Here is a 15,589-nt window from a genome sequence, read left to right as displayed (position 1 = left end):
GCAGTATGTTAATATAGAGAAACAATTTCGTGAACCAGCCACTCCAGTCGCATCCACCGATCTATCGGAGCTCAGAGACAAAACAAATAATTCGAGCACACACTTGTCTCGGAATCCCGATAACAAATCGCGAAATTGATAATTACGTAATACAAGATTCAGGGTATTTTAGTATATCCTGAGGAGATGTATGAGTATAAGCAGATCAGTGCGCAAGTGGGCAAGCAAAGAATGAGCTGTGCAAGTGAATTAAACTTTAGCTTTGTGTATTTCAATTACTTATGTAAATTGACGTATGCTCCGCGCTGTCAGTTTCCTGTGATTTATATTTCCGCACCCATCTTGAGGTGTAGGCTGCATTAATCGGCTAGTGCCTTGCGCAGCAGGCCAGTACACAGCTGTAAGTCTCGCAAGTCTCACGATAAGTCTATGGAACGATCTTTATGACATCAGCCTTTCCAAGTCACTGCAAAATTTTAGTGGGCAGGAATGTGGCTGTGCATAGGAGCAGAGAAGGAGCAGAGAAGGAGGAGGGGATGGAGAGGGCTGTTTTAGGGCTGTTAATAGAGCCAGCATTGTGTAGAATTTCCCTTGTTTTGGTTGCATGGGCCTGTTCTAATGCTCCACACCACCCTTAATGGCTCGATCAAGCTTAAAATTCTTTGACTGGAACATCCTTGGCCAAAGATCACAAAGACATTTTGCTTCTTCCAGCACTACCAACACAATACACCACAGACTAGAATGTTATTCGACGACTACCTCGATGACAATGTCTTCTCATTCGATATACATTCTTTAGACCCGTGTGAGGGCTTTGGCACGGCTGCGCCAGCATTTGATCTAACACAAAACCCATTCTGCTTCGACTGGATCTTGCAGCAATCACATCAACCATACGGATATGCACATGCACCACCCAGCACAGCTACGACTGCAACGACAGGAGCTTCAGATGATTTCTGTGTCGACCCTTCAACAGCAGCCAGTATTCCGTCGTCGTTTACTACTCTAGCGTCACTGCCTTCGCTATCGCCGCAGTCACAGCCATCGGCACTTCCACTCGAAATGGGGATGGAAATGGAGGCAAAAATGGAATTGGCCGAGAGCTCATCCTTCGACTTGAGTGCACCACTGCCTAGGGATAGGCTGGGCTCAAGCGCTGGCTCGACCAGTAGCTCCTCCAGCTCAGATGAATCGCACTCAGGACCGATGAGAAAGTACAAGTGCTCCCTATGTCCTAGGGCGTTCGCCAGGCAGTTCAACTTGAAGCAGCACATTCAGACTCATAATCCAGACAGAGTCAAGCCGCATGAGTGCACTTATGAAGGTTGTGGTAGGAGATTCTCCAGGAAGCACGATCTCGTTAGACACGCACAGTCGATTCACGGTGTGGCTGGTCCACCCACCAAAGCATCCAGGAAACAATCTCCTCAAGCGATCGCTGAAATGATAGCTAGAAGGCAAAAAGCTAGAAACAAAGTAGCTTAAGGGTCTAGCTTACGCTGGCGCTATTCAAGTGAGTGGCTAGTTGGCTAACACACTAAACTAACGCAATTTTACCAGACAATCTCAAATCTCACAGACACTGTGATGGCTCAACCTATAAACGCCAACGCAACGCCAGAGAGAAATCTCTGATAGTTTTTAAAGGAACTCCCAATTTGCTCTGTCAATCCCTTCACTCTTTCTAAGACGCGTCGAGTCGATTGATATGGGAAATGAAGTATCTTTCAAAAGCAACACTCTCATTCACTATTGGTCTCATCTTTTTCTTCTTTCTTAAAACCCTCCCCCCTGCCCGTGGCTACAACGATTTGTTTTTATTAGACAGTGGCTGACGTTATAGTCACCTTGAGCAGGCAATTGGGTAAAGTATGTTTAGACAAGCCACTTAACCTTTTCACGGATTTCTCTTTCACCAATAAACGCAAGTATCTTTTTATTTTCACAGCTTTCTTGTCCATAAAAATGAATATATTGATCAATTGTTGAGAAAGCGTTGGTAGCTGTGGTATGATGGGTCTTGTTGGTTGACCGTCTACATGCGACGTCCACTGCACATACTCTTCCTAGGGAGTGACGATTTTTCTGTGGATGTGCTGCGAGCGGTATGGCGGAGGCGGTGTAGTGGACTTAAGCAAGAAAGCGACGGCAGAGGAGACGTAGACAAACTATCAGTCATCACACCAGCACCAGCTAGAACGGGGCGAGGAAAGAAGCAACTACGCGTGCCGCCGCTACTGGAGCAATCGCAACAGCTGCAACTCCCTACATACACACCCACTGCCGGTGAGCTACCGCATATGGCCAGCCACCTGCCCGCACTCGACGTCATACTGACAGCCTCATACGGACACCTGCTGCCCACCGAGCTGCTGCGCGCCGTGCGCCCGCAACACGCCATCAATGTCCACCCGTCCCTCCTGCCGGCACTGAGAGGCGCAGCGCCGATCCAGTGGGCCATTGCGCGCCAGCTGCGCGAGACAGGCGTAAGCATCCAAACAATGCAGGACGACGTCTTCGATAGCGGAGAAATACTCCTGCAGAGAACTCACCCGCTTTCGTCGTCCACCTCGCACAGACCTACTACGCCCTCTCTCGCCAAGGAGCTCGGGCTGGTGGCGGGCGAGATGGCGGCCGAGGTGGTGGAGAATCTCGACCATTATATCCGACACTCGTACGCTCAGGACACAGCGCGTATAACACACGCACCAAAAGTAGGCAGAACTGTCGGCTTTGTCGACTTTGCTTGCATGGCGGCAGAGACTATCGACAGCAGACACCGCGCTTTCAGCCATCAGCGCCCACTATCAGCTACACTGGTACAGTCCAACACTACGCACCAGCTACTCAGCGTGGAGGTGGTGGGTGGTGATGGCCTTGTTGCAGACACCTTCTCAAACGCGGTGGAAGGCTCAGCTTCCCTCATTGATAGCCACCTCGTCGTCAAATGCGCTCGCTCTTCTTACCTCCGTGTCCACTCGCTCAAACCGCCCGGTAAGCACGCAATCAGTGCGCATGAATGGTGGAATGGACACAGACATGGGCTGAATATTGTCAACTTCACAAAGCCATCACTGTAACATAAAAATTTATCATAGAAATACAATGTATACATAAGAAAGGGAATCATCTATAAAAATCCATCTATTGAATGGAATGAGCTGCTGAAAGGATCACCATCCCTAATATCCCCTTCCATGTTCATCCATCTCCATTCATCTTTTGCCGTGAAAGCTGTGCCTGGAGCGATACCAAATTCATGGAAGTGATTCTGGGCGATATACTCGTGGTTGAAGGCGGAGTAAGCGTTAGGTGAAGGCGCAATCGTCTCGAATGCCAGCTGCTCAAGGAGAGCGTCGTTGAAATGAGTATGATCAAATTGCGATGTGGGTTGGGAAGCGGATGAAGAGACAGTATGGCTAGCGGAAGTAGTGGTAGCGGCAGTACTTACACTACCCACACCACCCATACCACCCATACCTTTCTCGATGCCATTCATGTCCAACTTGTTGTGCAACTTGCTCAGCGCAGAGAGAGCTACAGGGATACGCTCAGACATCCTCCGATAAACTTCAGCAATAGTAGCCAACTCAGACATGACCAACTGTGCAGCGTCATTATCGCGAGTTTTAGCAGCGTGAAGATAGGCAGCGATCAGGATATCGCTTGCGTCATTATAGATAGACACTACGTAACTAGGCAGCTTGCACAGATCCCAACTCGTCCCGAGGAGTCTGTAAATGGTACTCATGATGATACGCGCGCACGTCATTAACCTCTTCCTCGAAAAACTATCATGGATAAAGCCACTATGCAGACTCATCATAGCCTTGATACCGACCAAGTGAGCCAGGTAGATACCAATGTCTAGCCCACCGTCGACTATTTGCACAGAATCTACCCAGCTGTCAGGCACTGATGTCCTGTAGCGCAAGATCAGCCTGTCGAGTTCACTGAATGACCCCAACTGGTTGGCTGATTGCAAGCCCTGCTTAAGTACATCTCGCTCGCATACGTGCTTGAACCTGTTCACGCGCGCGAGGAGCACTGAGGATTTAATGACAAAGTGGAATCCATCGGCTTCATGCTCGGTGAAGAAGTCTTGGTCGTCGATGTGCTGGTTGTATTCGGGGATAGACTGACTAGGCGACAGACTATCATAGTCGGACGTTTTGATTGGTAGCTTTGTAAGTATCTCGTCGTCGGCAATGTTGGATGGATATGTACTTGATATGCTTGAGTAGAGTGTATCAAAAATGTACGCGAGAAAGAAAGTGAATTTGCGGCACTCCCTCTCAATGTCATTCCGGGGTGGTGCTAGAAGTGCGCGGTTTGGGGTCATCTCCATATCCAGATGCAAACGAAGAACGACCGTGCCGCGAATACACATGACATTGATGCGATAATGGTCAGCCTGTGTGCATGAGTGTGCATGTTAGAATGGTTCACCTCTAATCTACCTACCTACCCATCGATCTTCAATGTGAAAAAAGTGGGACATGATAATCAAAGCTTGTAAAGCCTCTGCCTTTTGAGTAAGGGTGCTGTTAGACACTGTCTCAGTCTCAATAGCGTCACTGGCGAGGCGGGCGTGCACCTCCAAGAAAGTGCTGGGTGGGTTGAAGGTAGTAAACGGATTGCATTCGCTGTGGCGCGGGATAGCAACGGGATTAGTGGTCCTAGGGGAGTGTCTGCTAGCTGAGCAGAAGATGGCGTGCATCAAGGCTGAAGGGGGAGCATCTGGGTGTGAGCAAGGCAGCATCGCGCGCTGCATGAAGCTGGGTCTGTGTAAGAAACCCGCGACTATCGGACAGGCGTTGAAGAAGGTGTTGAGGAGGTGCAGCGTTAGGTCAAGTGGAGGGTAGTAAGGATTCCAGTTTGGAATGCCAAGGGATGTGTCGTAGAGCTGGTGGTTGTATGCGTTGGCTGTGCTGGTTGCACCCGCTGTACCCGCTATACCCGCTATACCTGCCACACCCACAGTACTCCACTTCAACACATCTTTTTCGAGCGTCTGTATCTTATCTTCCAGGTCCTTGACTTTGTTCTTACGCTTAATCCCCTGCTCGTGCCTATCCCTGTCGTCGCTACCGGGCTCGGGGTAGATGCATTTCTGGCGGCTTTTCGCGCAAGGGCCACAGGCGGGCTTGGCTGGAAGCGTGAGCGTTAGCGTAAGAGAGTGATGGTTGCCAATGAAGGAGCAAATTCACCTGCGTCACATTTCTAATCGATCGATGCGCGTGAGATGTCGATGAATTGCACAGGCACGACAGAACCCACCATCTTCCTCCGTCGGCATGTAAAGCATGCCAATCCACGCTTTAGTGCGTTTGGGTTCTTGTTGATCCGCCGGGCCGCGGCTGTGTCCATGTGATGGTTGAAGTAAACAAAGAAGAAAACTAGGTAAAAGAAATTTAATTTTTCATAAATGGCAGTGTCCGTCGCCTCATACGTTACATGCTACGCGCTACACGCATATACAGCTTCTGCAGACCATCGATTCCCCGCTTGGCGAGGACAGACGGCGCATTCACCTCATCGCTCTCGAGGCAGCTGGAATACACCTCTGTCGACCACGGCCCTACGTAGCCGGCATGCATGATCGTGCGCACGAAATCCTCGAGCGGGAGATAAGCGCCTCTGCCTTCCTCGCACGGGAAAAGTCGGGCTGAGCGCGACCACTTCATGCGTGCAGGCGCGTTACGCGACGCGTGCCACATCCTTCCCTCTCGGGCTCTCTCAGCGTCTGCGATCTGCAGCAGGAACAGTTTATGTGGGGGGATGGTGTCGAATATCTCCCCCAGATAGTCGTACAGCATATCGACAGTCATTCCCTCCTTTACGCCCGTTGGACTGGAGGGATCGGCGTAGAAGGATGCCCTGGAGTTATGTGTGAGTGTTGAGCGGTGAGCAAACAAGACGAGGCGTAGCTGCGCTGAGCACACACCACTCCGTTACTCACAGAGAATTGAAAGTATCCAATACGACGCCTACGCTGGCCAAATCAACGCGCTGAACGATATCCCAGACCTGAGACCACGAATTGACGACAGTGCCCCACGCGAGGGGCTCGTAGCCGATGCGGAGGTGGAGTTGCTCCGCTCGTCTGCCCAGGGCTTGCAATGCGTTCACCTGTGCATCTCTGTATTTGCGATACGAAGCACCAGCCGCTGCTAGCGGATCGAGTGGTGCGAGGTTGTTCGAGCAGATGAGCAGCAGATCCGTGTCGAGACTGCGCATCAGTTGTAGGTAGCGCTCCGCCTTTTTCAGCGCGTACCCCAGCTTCACATGGCAATCCCCGATGTTCTCGAAATCTCGCAACGGTTGCAGGCAATGAATTTTGAGTGAATTCTGTCGACAGAGAGTTGATATAGCAGCTGCACAGCTCTGCTCGAAGGATTGGGCAATATTTGCGCTTTGTGCGCTGTATGCAACGCGTACACCGTCTACCTCCTTCTCTTGGTGCAGATGCGAATGGACATGTCCCTTCAATACCTCCGGATGCATACCCAATCCACACTGCCTAATGAAATCTTCGAAATCCGGTATAAATATCTCTATGCCACTGTAGCCGTGTCGGGCAGCAGTGCGAATCTTGTCAGGTAGAGTGTGGTGCGCGAGCGTGCCCAGCGACAGACTTGAAATACCAAAATCAGGCTTGGCCACGCTACCGTAGTAGCCAGTCGACGATGATGACGAAGTCGCCGATGTCGGCTGTGACGTGCCTGCAGCGTGTATTTGTTCTGCTTCAAGGTTCACCCGGTGTTTGAGGTGTTTGGGGTGGTTGGCGTGCGCAGCTGCAGTTGCATCCATCTTGAGTGACTGTTGTATACGCCTAGCCATGCCCATATTTTACGCGTTTCGTTGGTCGTTTTCGAAACACCTTCAAATAGGCCAAAGATACCTTATTCGCGGCTGGTTGGTGGAGGCAGATAGTAGCCGCTAGTAGATAGTAAATGCCCAGGCAAACGATAAACAAGCAATACACGCTGGGATTTCAATTTCAATTACATCAAAGCCCTTATTTTATATTTCATTTGGGCTGTCACCACGCATCACGCATCACGCATCATCACATCATCCACATCATCCCATGGACATACCACAAAAGCAAGCCAAATTGAACCTCGCAAACACACCGCGCGGGAGTAACTTCTACGCGTCTACACCGGGCGGCACGCGGACAGTCTATTCCAAGGCAGACCTACTGTCGCTGGCGAGCAGTCCACTATCCAAGACACCACCGACTGGTACGTGGCGTGGGCGTGGTGTATATGGCTGCCAGCTAACGCGTCTTAGGGCTAAGCAACTTCCCTGCAGCTATGTCGCGTGACGGTGAGGGTGAGCTTAAGCAGAAGCACAAGCCCCAGCAGAAGCCACAGCACAAGCAAGCGCAAGCAAACAAGCCGGATGGCAACACAAACAACCACAGCCAAGAAACAACGTTCGAAATGGATGATGATTAGTTAGATACCTGTTGTACACTGTGTACACTCTCCAATATCCTCCTATACTTGATTTTATCCATGGCGGATGCGTATGTCTTCCTCGAGTGCTTCGAAGGTCCCTTCACCCTATTTTCGAGAAGTTTGGAAACTCTCTTGGCGCCGAAAGCGCGTTGAAGGAGGCGTACTTCACTTGCATCCTTCTTGTTCAGCCCGCCCTTGAGTGCTTTGTACTGCGAGAGGGATTCCGTTGCAGGCTCGAGACACCGCCTGGCTTCATCTTCTGCATCAGCGCTGGGGTTGTGCTGCTTGAAGAGATTTTCAGTGACGAGCGTCGACCAAGGCTTATCGATCTGTGCACTGCGTTCGACATAGGGCTTTAGAGGTGCTTCTCCGCTGTGGAAATTCGCTGGTGCTACAAACACTCTAGCCTTTGAATCATCGAGGATGAACGTGTTGTTTGATTTCCCGGCGTGCCTCCCCGCTGGCCCTGTCCTGTACCCATCGATATATCCCGTTCTTGTGCCTGCTCTAATGAGAATCAGTCTATCTACACACTTTAAGCCGCCCCACCCTTGTAGTAATCCTTGTTTCCGCCCTTTGTCGTCAGCTGCGTGCGTCTCGCGCCTGCTCTGATCGTGGATGCGAACATGAGTGTCTTCTCCCAACCACCAACAACCCAAATAAATTTAAACAAAATGGGTTTTAGGGTAAATTCAGATAAAATACTGGAAATTGAAAGATCGCTGTCTTCTCTCAGTGATCTCAACCCTATACAAGATTTGCTGGGTTATCTCAACGCCGATGGCGTCGACGGGAGAGTGAAGCACAAGACGCTGTTTGTACTGCAGAGGGTATTCAGCACGCTCCTCGTCAATGGCAGAATCCTCGGCCTGAAATCCACCTCCGACAACGAAGCCATCACTCTCACTAAGAAATGGTTGCTGGACAAGTACACGAGGTTTTTCAACACTCTAGGCACTCTCTTTCATTCCACAGAACACAGCCTGAGAATTACCTCTCTACACATTTCCATGTCTCTACTACGCACAGAATCATCCTACATTTCAAACAAGACAGTCCCACCTTCTCCACAATTCGCTATTGATTCCTTCCGCAGAATAGTTAGACCCTTGCTCATCAATAAGAAGCCCATGTTCGACGATGTACGCAGCGAGTGGCTCGACAAGTGGATTGGTAAGTGCGACGACATCCGCTACTTCTTCTTCAAGGAAACAATACACCTCTTTAGAGAGTTCGATGCGGTCTCCTCCCCACGTCCAAAACACCTCACTTCCAATGTCCTGACTTTGCTTGAAAATCTTCACTCTATGCCTACACATCAATCTGAAATCGACGAGTTTTGGGTCCCTGAGATAGCTAGACAGGAGAAGGAGCAAGTCAAGGAATCAAATCTCGAGCAGTCTAAACAAGACAACCAAGACTGGACTGCGTACTTTGACCAGATGATCGCTGACGAGGAGGAGGAGAAGGAGAGCAAAGCAACTGACAAGAACTCCAAGAAAAACAAAGTGCGCGACACCATAAGTCTCAGTGCACACAGAGCCATGTACTCTGGTGTCTGGCTGACGATGCTAAAGTGTCCGACCGGGTTAGATGTGAATGAGAACAGAAGGGCGTTGATAGTACTCCACCAGCTCGTCATTCCATTCCTAAAGCCATCCGAAAGAGCTAGTTTGGCAGACTGGCTGAGTGATTGCTGCGATGCTGGCGGTGTCAATGCTCTCCTCGCCCTCAATTCGCTATGGAGATTAATGCGCGACCACAATCTGTGAGTGATGTGATTATAATCAAATAATCATTACTAAACTTGCACTCAGCGACTACCCCGATTTCTACAAAAGGTTGTATGCATTATGCGACAGAAATGTGTTGCATGTGCTATACAGGGCGCGATTCTTCCGTATGTTAGATCTGTTCCTGAGTTCGACGCACCTTCCCGCGTTACTGGTTGCAGCTTTCATCAAGCGTCTCAGTCGCCTATCCATTTCTGCCAGCCCAGCTGCCATAGTGATGCTCATCCCATTCACTTACAACCTCCTCAAAAGACATCCGGGGTGCATGCACCTCATACACTCAGATCGCGCAGTGCAGGGTGTAGATGCGGACATGTACACCTTCGATGAACCTGACCCTATGCAGTCGAATGCTCTAGATAGCTCCTTATGGGAACTCGCATCGCACCAATCTCACTACCATAGCAGCGTTAACAGATTAGCTCTCATTCTTTCACAGGTCTTCTCTAAACCTAATTTCGCTCTCGAAGACTTTCTCGATCATGCCTATAAAACCATGTTCGATACGGAGATTCGCCGTAAGATTAAGACCACCCCCGCAACTTACGACGGTAAGAGTGTAGGTGTGTTTGGAGGACACAAACGGAAATTGGATAGCATTGCTGATGTCGATGAGAAAAACGCCATTGGTAGTATTCAAGGTGATATTGTTGCTCAGTTGTTCGAGTTCTAGACATTATTTATTTAACTTTATTCGCTCTACAATCAGACTCTCTCGGCAATAGAGATGCAATCTCCAACAACACCCATGGCTGTAACGTCCGAGCCAGCGCCAGCGCCCTGGACAATAAGAGGGCGAGCGCCGTAACGTTGAGTGTGAAAGAGGAAGATGTTGTCAGAGCCCGAGAGGGAAGCGAGGGGGTGAGAAGCGGGGTAACTGTAGAAGAGAGTGAGATGAGAGCAGTGTGACGAGATTCAATCAAAAAGACCAGACTCACGTTTCCAAACCACACTTGACGGTGCCATCAGCGGTGTCGACAACGCCCACATACCTCAGCACGCTATTGGCATCGCTGGCTGTCTTCCTAAGAGACTCGTAATGAGCGTCGTGGTGCTTGAGGCCGGATAAGAACTGTTCCGGGGTTGTGTCACCATCGAGGCCAGGCGGAATGAGTGACTCGACATCCACACTGTGCACACCCTCCTCGAGACGGTTTTCCAGACCTGGTACGAGACGCGAGAGGATAGCGAGTTTGCGCGCTACGTCACTCCCACTCAAATCAGATGCCGGGTGGGGTTCAGTGTATCCCTGGTCGCGAGCATCAGAAACAAGCTTGGAGAAGAGGATATCGTCGTTGGTGCCTGGTTTCGAGAAGGTGTTGAAAAGATATGACATGGTGCCTGAGAGGACACCTTCGATTTTGGTTACTTTGTCGCCTGTCTTGAGGAGTGTCTCGAGAGTGGAAATAACTGGCAATCCAGCGCCCACTGTGCTCTCTTTGTATGCGTACGCACCACTAGCAGCGCTGGCGTCTCTAATGTGGTTGAAGAGACTGAGGGACGCGCTGAAACCGACTTTGTTGGGTGTAACAACGTGCACGCCGTGGGATAGAGCAACGGGGTAGAGACTGGCTACAGCATCGGATGAGGTGTTGTCGATGAAAATACATGGCTGGTGCTGCGATAACTGAGGAATTAACTCCTTCTCGATAGATTTAGGCGTGGCTTTGGACAAATCAGCTTTGGCGGAGTGAAAAGGAATGCCAGATGGATTGAAGTAAGTTGCCTTTGAATTTGAAATACTTATAAGCTTGAATTGACTGAGCTTGGACAGCTGCTCAAGCACACAACTACCAACACCGCCAGGGCCAATCAAAGCGACGTTGACTGTCTTCTGAGTTGATTGTGCTGCGTTGAATAAAACCATTTACAAGTTGATTGTTTGTGTGCAACGATGAATATTTTCACTTGTCACATTTTTTATTTTTTATTTGGGTATAAAACGGTTTTTTGAAGAATATTTTCTCTATTCTTAACAATCAAGTGAGTTTAATGAGGGCGACAAAGATGACATTAATTACCGGCGTATCACCATGACGATACTAATAAGGCTGTATTTTTAATACACTGAGTCGCCTGAGATATCTCAAGCACCCATACTAACACAATTGCTAGTGTAAGCAACACTCACTCATCAGTCACGTCCCCCTCGTGGATGACTCTACATCTACGCGATATCAAACTAGAGTCTCTGAGCCAAGTGCCTTGAGGTTATTGTGGATTTCTGAATAGAGGAAGATTTGACTGATTGGTTAAAATTCCTACTAACATTAATCTGTTAGACCTAGCAAACGCTTTTCTTACGCTTTCGGTAAGTCTTCTTGCCTCTAGAGCAGTCTCGGCAGCTACATGATGTCTTATCACGACGGTCTTCCGATACAGCTTGAGGAAATGGCCCGTACCAACCAACGCAATCTTCGGGCAAACCCCTCTGATACCTGCTTCACTGCTCTAGTGCATTCCTTCTTCATTTATTAACAACTCACTTCAGATCATTCTATAATACCTCTCTTTAGTTTATTCTATGACCATAATTTGTTCAATGCAATATAAATATACTTTATACAATTGTTTAGCTTGTGTATGCAGGTCTGCGTCAGTCACGACCTCTTTGCATGACGTGCACTCCTTCTTGGGTAATTGGCCCATTTCTCCGCACGACTTTGCGCTCGAAAGCCTTCATCATTTCTGCTGTTTGTGCTTTCTTCCAATGGATCATCACTAGAAAACGCCAACAAGTTTGCGTCTGCTCCCGACTTTCCGTCTTTGCTATCTTCCTCACTTTCACTAATGACAATGCTGTCGAGAGTCTTTTTCTTATGTGATTGGTCGTCTTCATCTTGTTTGTCATATTGGCCTTCCTCGAGTTGCTGACTCTTATGACTCGCACGACTCTTCCGGCTCTTATGACTCTTCTGACTCTTGTGACTCTGCTGATTCAATTCAACGTGCTCTTCAACCGCGTCATCTTGCTCCACTTGGACATCTTCTGCTGAATCCAGTCTTTCTACTCGCACTTCCCGCTCTGAACCTTCAGCTTGCGCTCCTGCATCAGCTCCAATGAGAGTTAAACTAATTTCATGCCCATTCGAATGGTGCTCTATCGCTTCGTTAACTCTCTCATCATCTACGTGCTCGCTGTGTTCACCATTTTCCTCGTACACCTCTTGCTCGCCGTTTGTCTGTTTATCTAATTGATATTTATATTGAGCTGGCTTAAATACTTGTTTCCATGATACTCTTCTCATTCCTTCCGCAGTCTCTTCATGCCTAGCCATAGTTTGACCAGGAGCATGTGCAAAAGTCTTCGATGGCAATACCATTCGAGTTGAAGACTTTGTCATACCTAAAGTATACTGTCAGACGGCTTCCACTGATTCCAACCTCTTCTCACCATTCAAGATCCCTCTAAAGTAATTGTTATGATGGGCCCTTCTTTTGTTTGCGCCTTGACCCCATAACCATCTTGCCATACTCTCCTTTACTCTTTCTGTTCTTAGCTGCAGATTTCTCTCAATTTCCTTCTTGATATAAACGTCTTGTATCTCTCTTTGTTCCTCCTTTGTCAATGCATCATTCTCCTGAGCGCGCTGTATATCGGCTTGAATCTGCTGTACGCGCTTAATCTCTTCTACTCTCCACTTCTCGCTTTCAATATCCAGATACATCTTTCTTTCATTCAAATACATCCTTCTTGCGGCTTTAAGTTCATTTTCACGTTCTCTTTCCTCCACTTTTTGTTTCTCAACCTCCAACTTGCGCTGCCTTTCTGCTTCAAATTCCTTTTCGCGACGCTCCTCTTCTGCTTTTTTCCTCTCTGTCTCCAAGTAACGCTGTCTTTCAGCTTCATATTCTTTCTCTCGCCGATTCTCTTCCTCTGTCCACGCTAGCTCGACTTTCTTTTCGTATTCTTTAAGTTTGCGCTGATACTCTTCATCCTCGTTAAGCTGTAAATCCTCTGTAGTCCTCTTGCGCTTGAGTGCGAATAGATTATCACTGTCATCTGTACGTCTCTTTCTACGCTTTAAAGATTTCTTGTCGTGGTGACTCGAGTTGTTGTTAGCTTTGTCGGGATGCACAGACTGAATTTGATGCTGACTGGCCATTAGGTCGGCTGGTATCTGTTCAAACGATTCAGCTTGTTTGGGATCCTGTACTTTGGAATTTTGTTTTGCTTCTAAAAACAGTGAACATTAATAGTATGAAGCGCTAAGACAATACTCACCATCTTTCAAGTCACTCCGTCTAGCCTTTCTTTCCGAATCAATGCGCTTTGTTGGCTCGCTCTTTCTTGTTTTTGCTGCTTCGCGTTTCGATAGCGTCTGTTTGGTTTCATCATCTGCGTTGTCATTTAGCTTCGCAGGAAGAAGGCTTCGTCTTGATTGACTGGCTAGTGGGACTCTATCATTAGACAGTACATCATGAAGCGTACGCCGTCTTCTCTCCTTATCAGCACGTTTATCGACATCTTCCTGCAATTTGTCCTCTGATTTTTTGCTTTTTTCAAATAACAATCCAATTCGTTCTTGTCGCATACTTTTGTCTTCATTGAGTTTTCGCATTTGCTTTTCTTCGTTCGGCTTTTGCTTTTGCTTCTCTTCAAGTGTTTGACGTTCTAATGCTTCAGCTGATCGCTTCTCTTCTTTCTCACGCTTTTTTGCGCGCCTTCGTTCTTTTTCCTCCTTAGCTTTCTCTTTCTCAATCCTCTTTCGCGCCTTCTCTTTTTCTTTCTCTTTAGCTTCCTCTCTTTCCTTCTCCTTAACTTCCTCTTTCTCTTTCTCCCAAGTTTCTTCTATTTCCCTTCGCCTAGTTTCCTCTTTTTCTTTCGCTTTAGCTTTTTCTTTCGCTCTAGCTCTATCTTCCTCTCTGGCTCTTTCTTCCTCCTTGATTTTCTCTTTATCTCGCCTCCTTCGCTTTTCTTTTTCCTTCTCGAGCAAAGCATTCAACCATTTCTTATTAACATGCTTATCTTGACTGCTAGCACTGGACTTGCGAGGGGAAATGATTGGCTTCACATCTTCCATATCTTCTGGGGTTGATAGACTTTTTGGGTAAGAGTTGAGTTGTAACGGATTGCTAACAGCTGTATTGCTTCTTTTCTCTCTCAGAAGTGATTCGATAGCATTATCATCATCAGCTTTACTCAGGATAAACTCCCATAGCGCCGGAAACCCACTAATGAAGAATTCGTCAACGGAATCAGGAAAACCTCTACACTCTTTCTGTACGAGCATACCGATAAGTTGAATCTTGAAAATCTCATCATCACGATTTCCAATCAAGACATTATCAGAAACACGATGTAGAACAAAGAAACGAAGGAGTTTTGGAGATTGGGATGAGTAATTGACTTCATAGCCACAGACAATAATTTGAACTTGGTGATTAGGGGAGAGACTACGTAAGATGTACCAGTTAGTGAGATTGACTTGATTTATCACGTAAACTGTTTGAGGTGGTGGTGGTACTAGCTGTGATAGATGCTGCTGCTGCTGTTGTTGTTGTTGTTGGTGGTGGTGTTGATGATCTGAACCGTTCGTTGGAGTTGTTGCAGGTGTGATTGGCTTATATGATAATCGATTAAGTGGTTTAGACGACGGCGGTGGCATAATATTAGCGGAATTTGAGATTGCATTTGAAGTATTCGCTGTATCATCTTGATATTTATTGATAAGCTTCGCGTCGTGGCTCTTTGATGGAAAATAAGAATTCAAAGGCAATTTAAAGATAATTGATAGTTAAACACACCTTTCCGTATGCAGTACCCTGCCATAGTTTTTCAAAAGCCTCGTTTATCGCAAATTCGTTCATCTCATTACGCGGTGGTGGGTGTATTGAAGAGAGAGAGAGGAATAAAAGATAAGAGACTTTCGAATCCCTGTGTACTGTTCACTGTTTATTTGGCACATTTTATATCCCTTGCACCGCTTGCACCCCTTGTAACATCTCTTATCACGTCACCCTTTGTGTGTGCACGTCCTCGTACCAAGCGTATTTTTCAGCGGTGACTAGTATTTTACTTGGAGACAGTTTCGAAAGTCCTTGAAAACTTTTCTGTCACTTAAACTGCACAGTCACAATTCAAGGGAACTGCCTTATATCTGACAAGTACAACTTGAATATAAACAGCTTTGATAGCTTGTTTGGTTGAGCTATATCCTCTGGCGCTTCAAATCAGTCAGAAGCAGCGCCAATCCAATAGCCCAGCCCAACCCAGCCCAGTTATACTGCCCAAGTCTTGGTTCAATTATGGCATATGCATCTGCAGATTCTTATAGATACCATCAATCAACTCCTACGTCCTCGTAAGTCGCGTTTGAG

The 15,589-nt window shown here is 47.7% G+C and overlaps 8 protein-coding genes across 8 annotated transcripts; 4 read left to right on the top strand and 4 right to left on the bottom strand.

Annotated features, from left to right (window-relative positions):
• Positions 1-744: 744 nt before the first annotated feature.
• On the top strand, positions 745-1,641 carry J056_003696 (DNA-binding protein scr1; the record flags this gene model as incomplete). Its single annotated transcript, XM_009268912.1, has 2 exons — positions 745-1,482; positions 1,567-1,641. The coding sequence occupies 2 exons, from the start codon at positions 745-747 to the stop codon at positions 1,639-1,641; spliced, it is 813 nt and encodes a 270-aa protein (XP_009267187.1).
• Positions 1,642-2,045: 404 nt separating this feature from the next.
• Positions 2,046-3,086, top strand: J056_003695 (Methionyl-tRNA formyltransferase; the record flags this gene model as incomplete). The annotated part of the gene is made up of 1 exon (XM_009268911.1): positions 2,046-3,086. One exon carries the CDS (start codon positions 2,046-2,048, stop codon positions 3,084-3,086), a length of 1,041 nt encoding a protein of 346 aa, XP_009267186.1.
• A 50-nt stretch (positions 3,087-3,136) lies between these two features.
• J056_003694 (3-dehydroshikimate dehydratase) lies at positions 3,137-6,855 on the bottom strand (the record flags this gene model as incomplete). Its single annotated transcript, XM_009268910.1, has 5 exons — positions 3,137-4,420; positions 4,475-5,157; positions 5,287-5,366; positions 5,488-5,886; positions 5,969-6,855. 5 exons carry the CDS (start codon positions 6,853-6,855, stop codon positions 3,137-3,139), a joined length of 3,333 nt encoding a protein of 1,110 aa, XP_009267185.1.
• A 244-nt stretch (positions 6,856-7,099) lies between these two features.
• On the top strand, positions 7,100-7,472 carry J056_003693 (Eukaryotic translation initiation factor 4E-binding protein 1; the record flags this gene model as incomplete). Its single annotated transcript, XM_009268909.1, has 2 exons — positions 7,100-7,256; positions 7,306-7,472. 2 exons carry the CDS (start codon positions 7,100-7,102, stop codon positions 7,470-7,472), a joined length of 324 nt encoding a protein of 107 aa, XP_009267184.1.
• Positions 7,473-7,526: 54 nt separating this feature from the next.
• Positions 7,527-8,103, bottom strand: J056_003692 (uncharacterized protein; the record flags this gene model as incomplete). Its single annotated transcript, XM_009268908.1, has 3 exons — positions 7,527-7,580; positions 7,640-7,977; positions 8,025-8,103. 3 exons carry the CDS (start codon positions 8,101-8,103, stop codon positions 7,527-7,529), a joined length of 471 nt encoding a protein of 156 aa, XP_009267183.1.
• A 46-nt stretch (positions 8,104-8,149) lies between these two features.
• Positions 8,150-9,941, top strand: J056_003691 (uncharacterized protein; the record flags this gene model as incomplete). The annotated part of the gene is made up of 2 exons (XM_009268907.1): positions 8,150-9,243; positions 9,293-9,941. The coding sequence occupies 2 exons, from the start codon at positions 8,150-8,152 to the stop codon at positions 9,939-9,941; spliced, it is 1,743 nt and encodes a 580-aa protein (XP_009267182.1).
• A 32-nt stretch (positions 9,942-9,973) lies between these two features.
• Positions 9,974-11,135, bottom strand: J056_003690 (Homoserine dehydrogenase; the record flags this gene model as incomplete). The annotated part of the gene is made up of 2 exons (XM_009268906.1): positions 9,974-10,145; positions 10,207-11,135. 2 exons carry the CDS (start codon positions 11,133-11,135, stop codon positions 9,974-9,976), a joined length of 1,101 nt encoding a protein of 366 aa, XP_009267181.1.
• A 733-nt stretch (positions 11,136-11,868) lies between these two features.
• J056_003689 (uncharacterized protein) lies at positions 11,869-15,079 on the bottom strand (the record flags this gene model as incomplete). The annotated part of the gene is made up of 4 exons (XM_009268905.1): positions 11,869-12,614; positions 12,663-13,445; positions 13,494-14,958; positions 15,017-15,079. 4 exons carry the CDS (start codon positions 15,077-15,079, stop codon positions 11,869-11,871), a joined length of 3,057 nt encoding a protein of 1,018 aa, XP_009267180.1.
• Positions 15,080-15,589: the final 510 nt, after the last annotated feature.

Source organism: Wallemia ichthyophaga (genome assembly GCF_000400465.1).
Source record: "Wallemia ichthyophaga EXF-994 unplaced genomic scaffold scaffold5, whole genome shotgun sequence".
Lineage (NCBI taxonomy): Eukaryota > Fungi > Basidiomycota > Wallemiomycetes > Wallemiales > Wallemiaceae > Wallemia > Wallemia ichthyophaga.
This window is presented reverse-complemented; position numbering and strand designations above follow the sequence as displayed.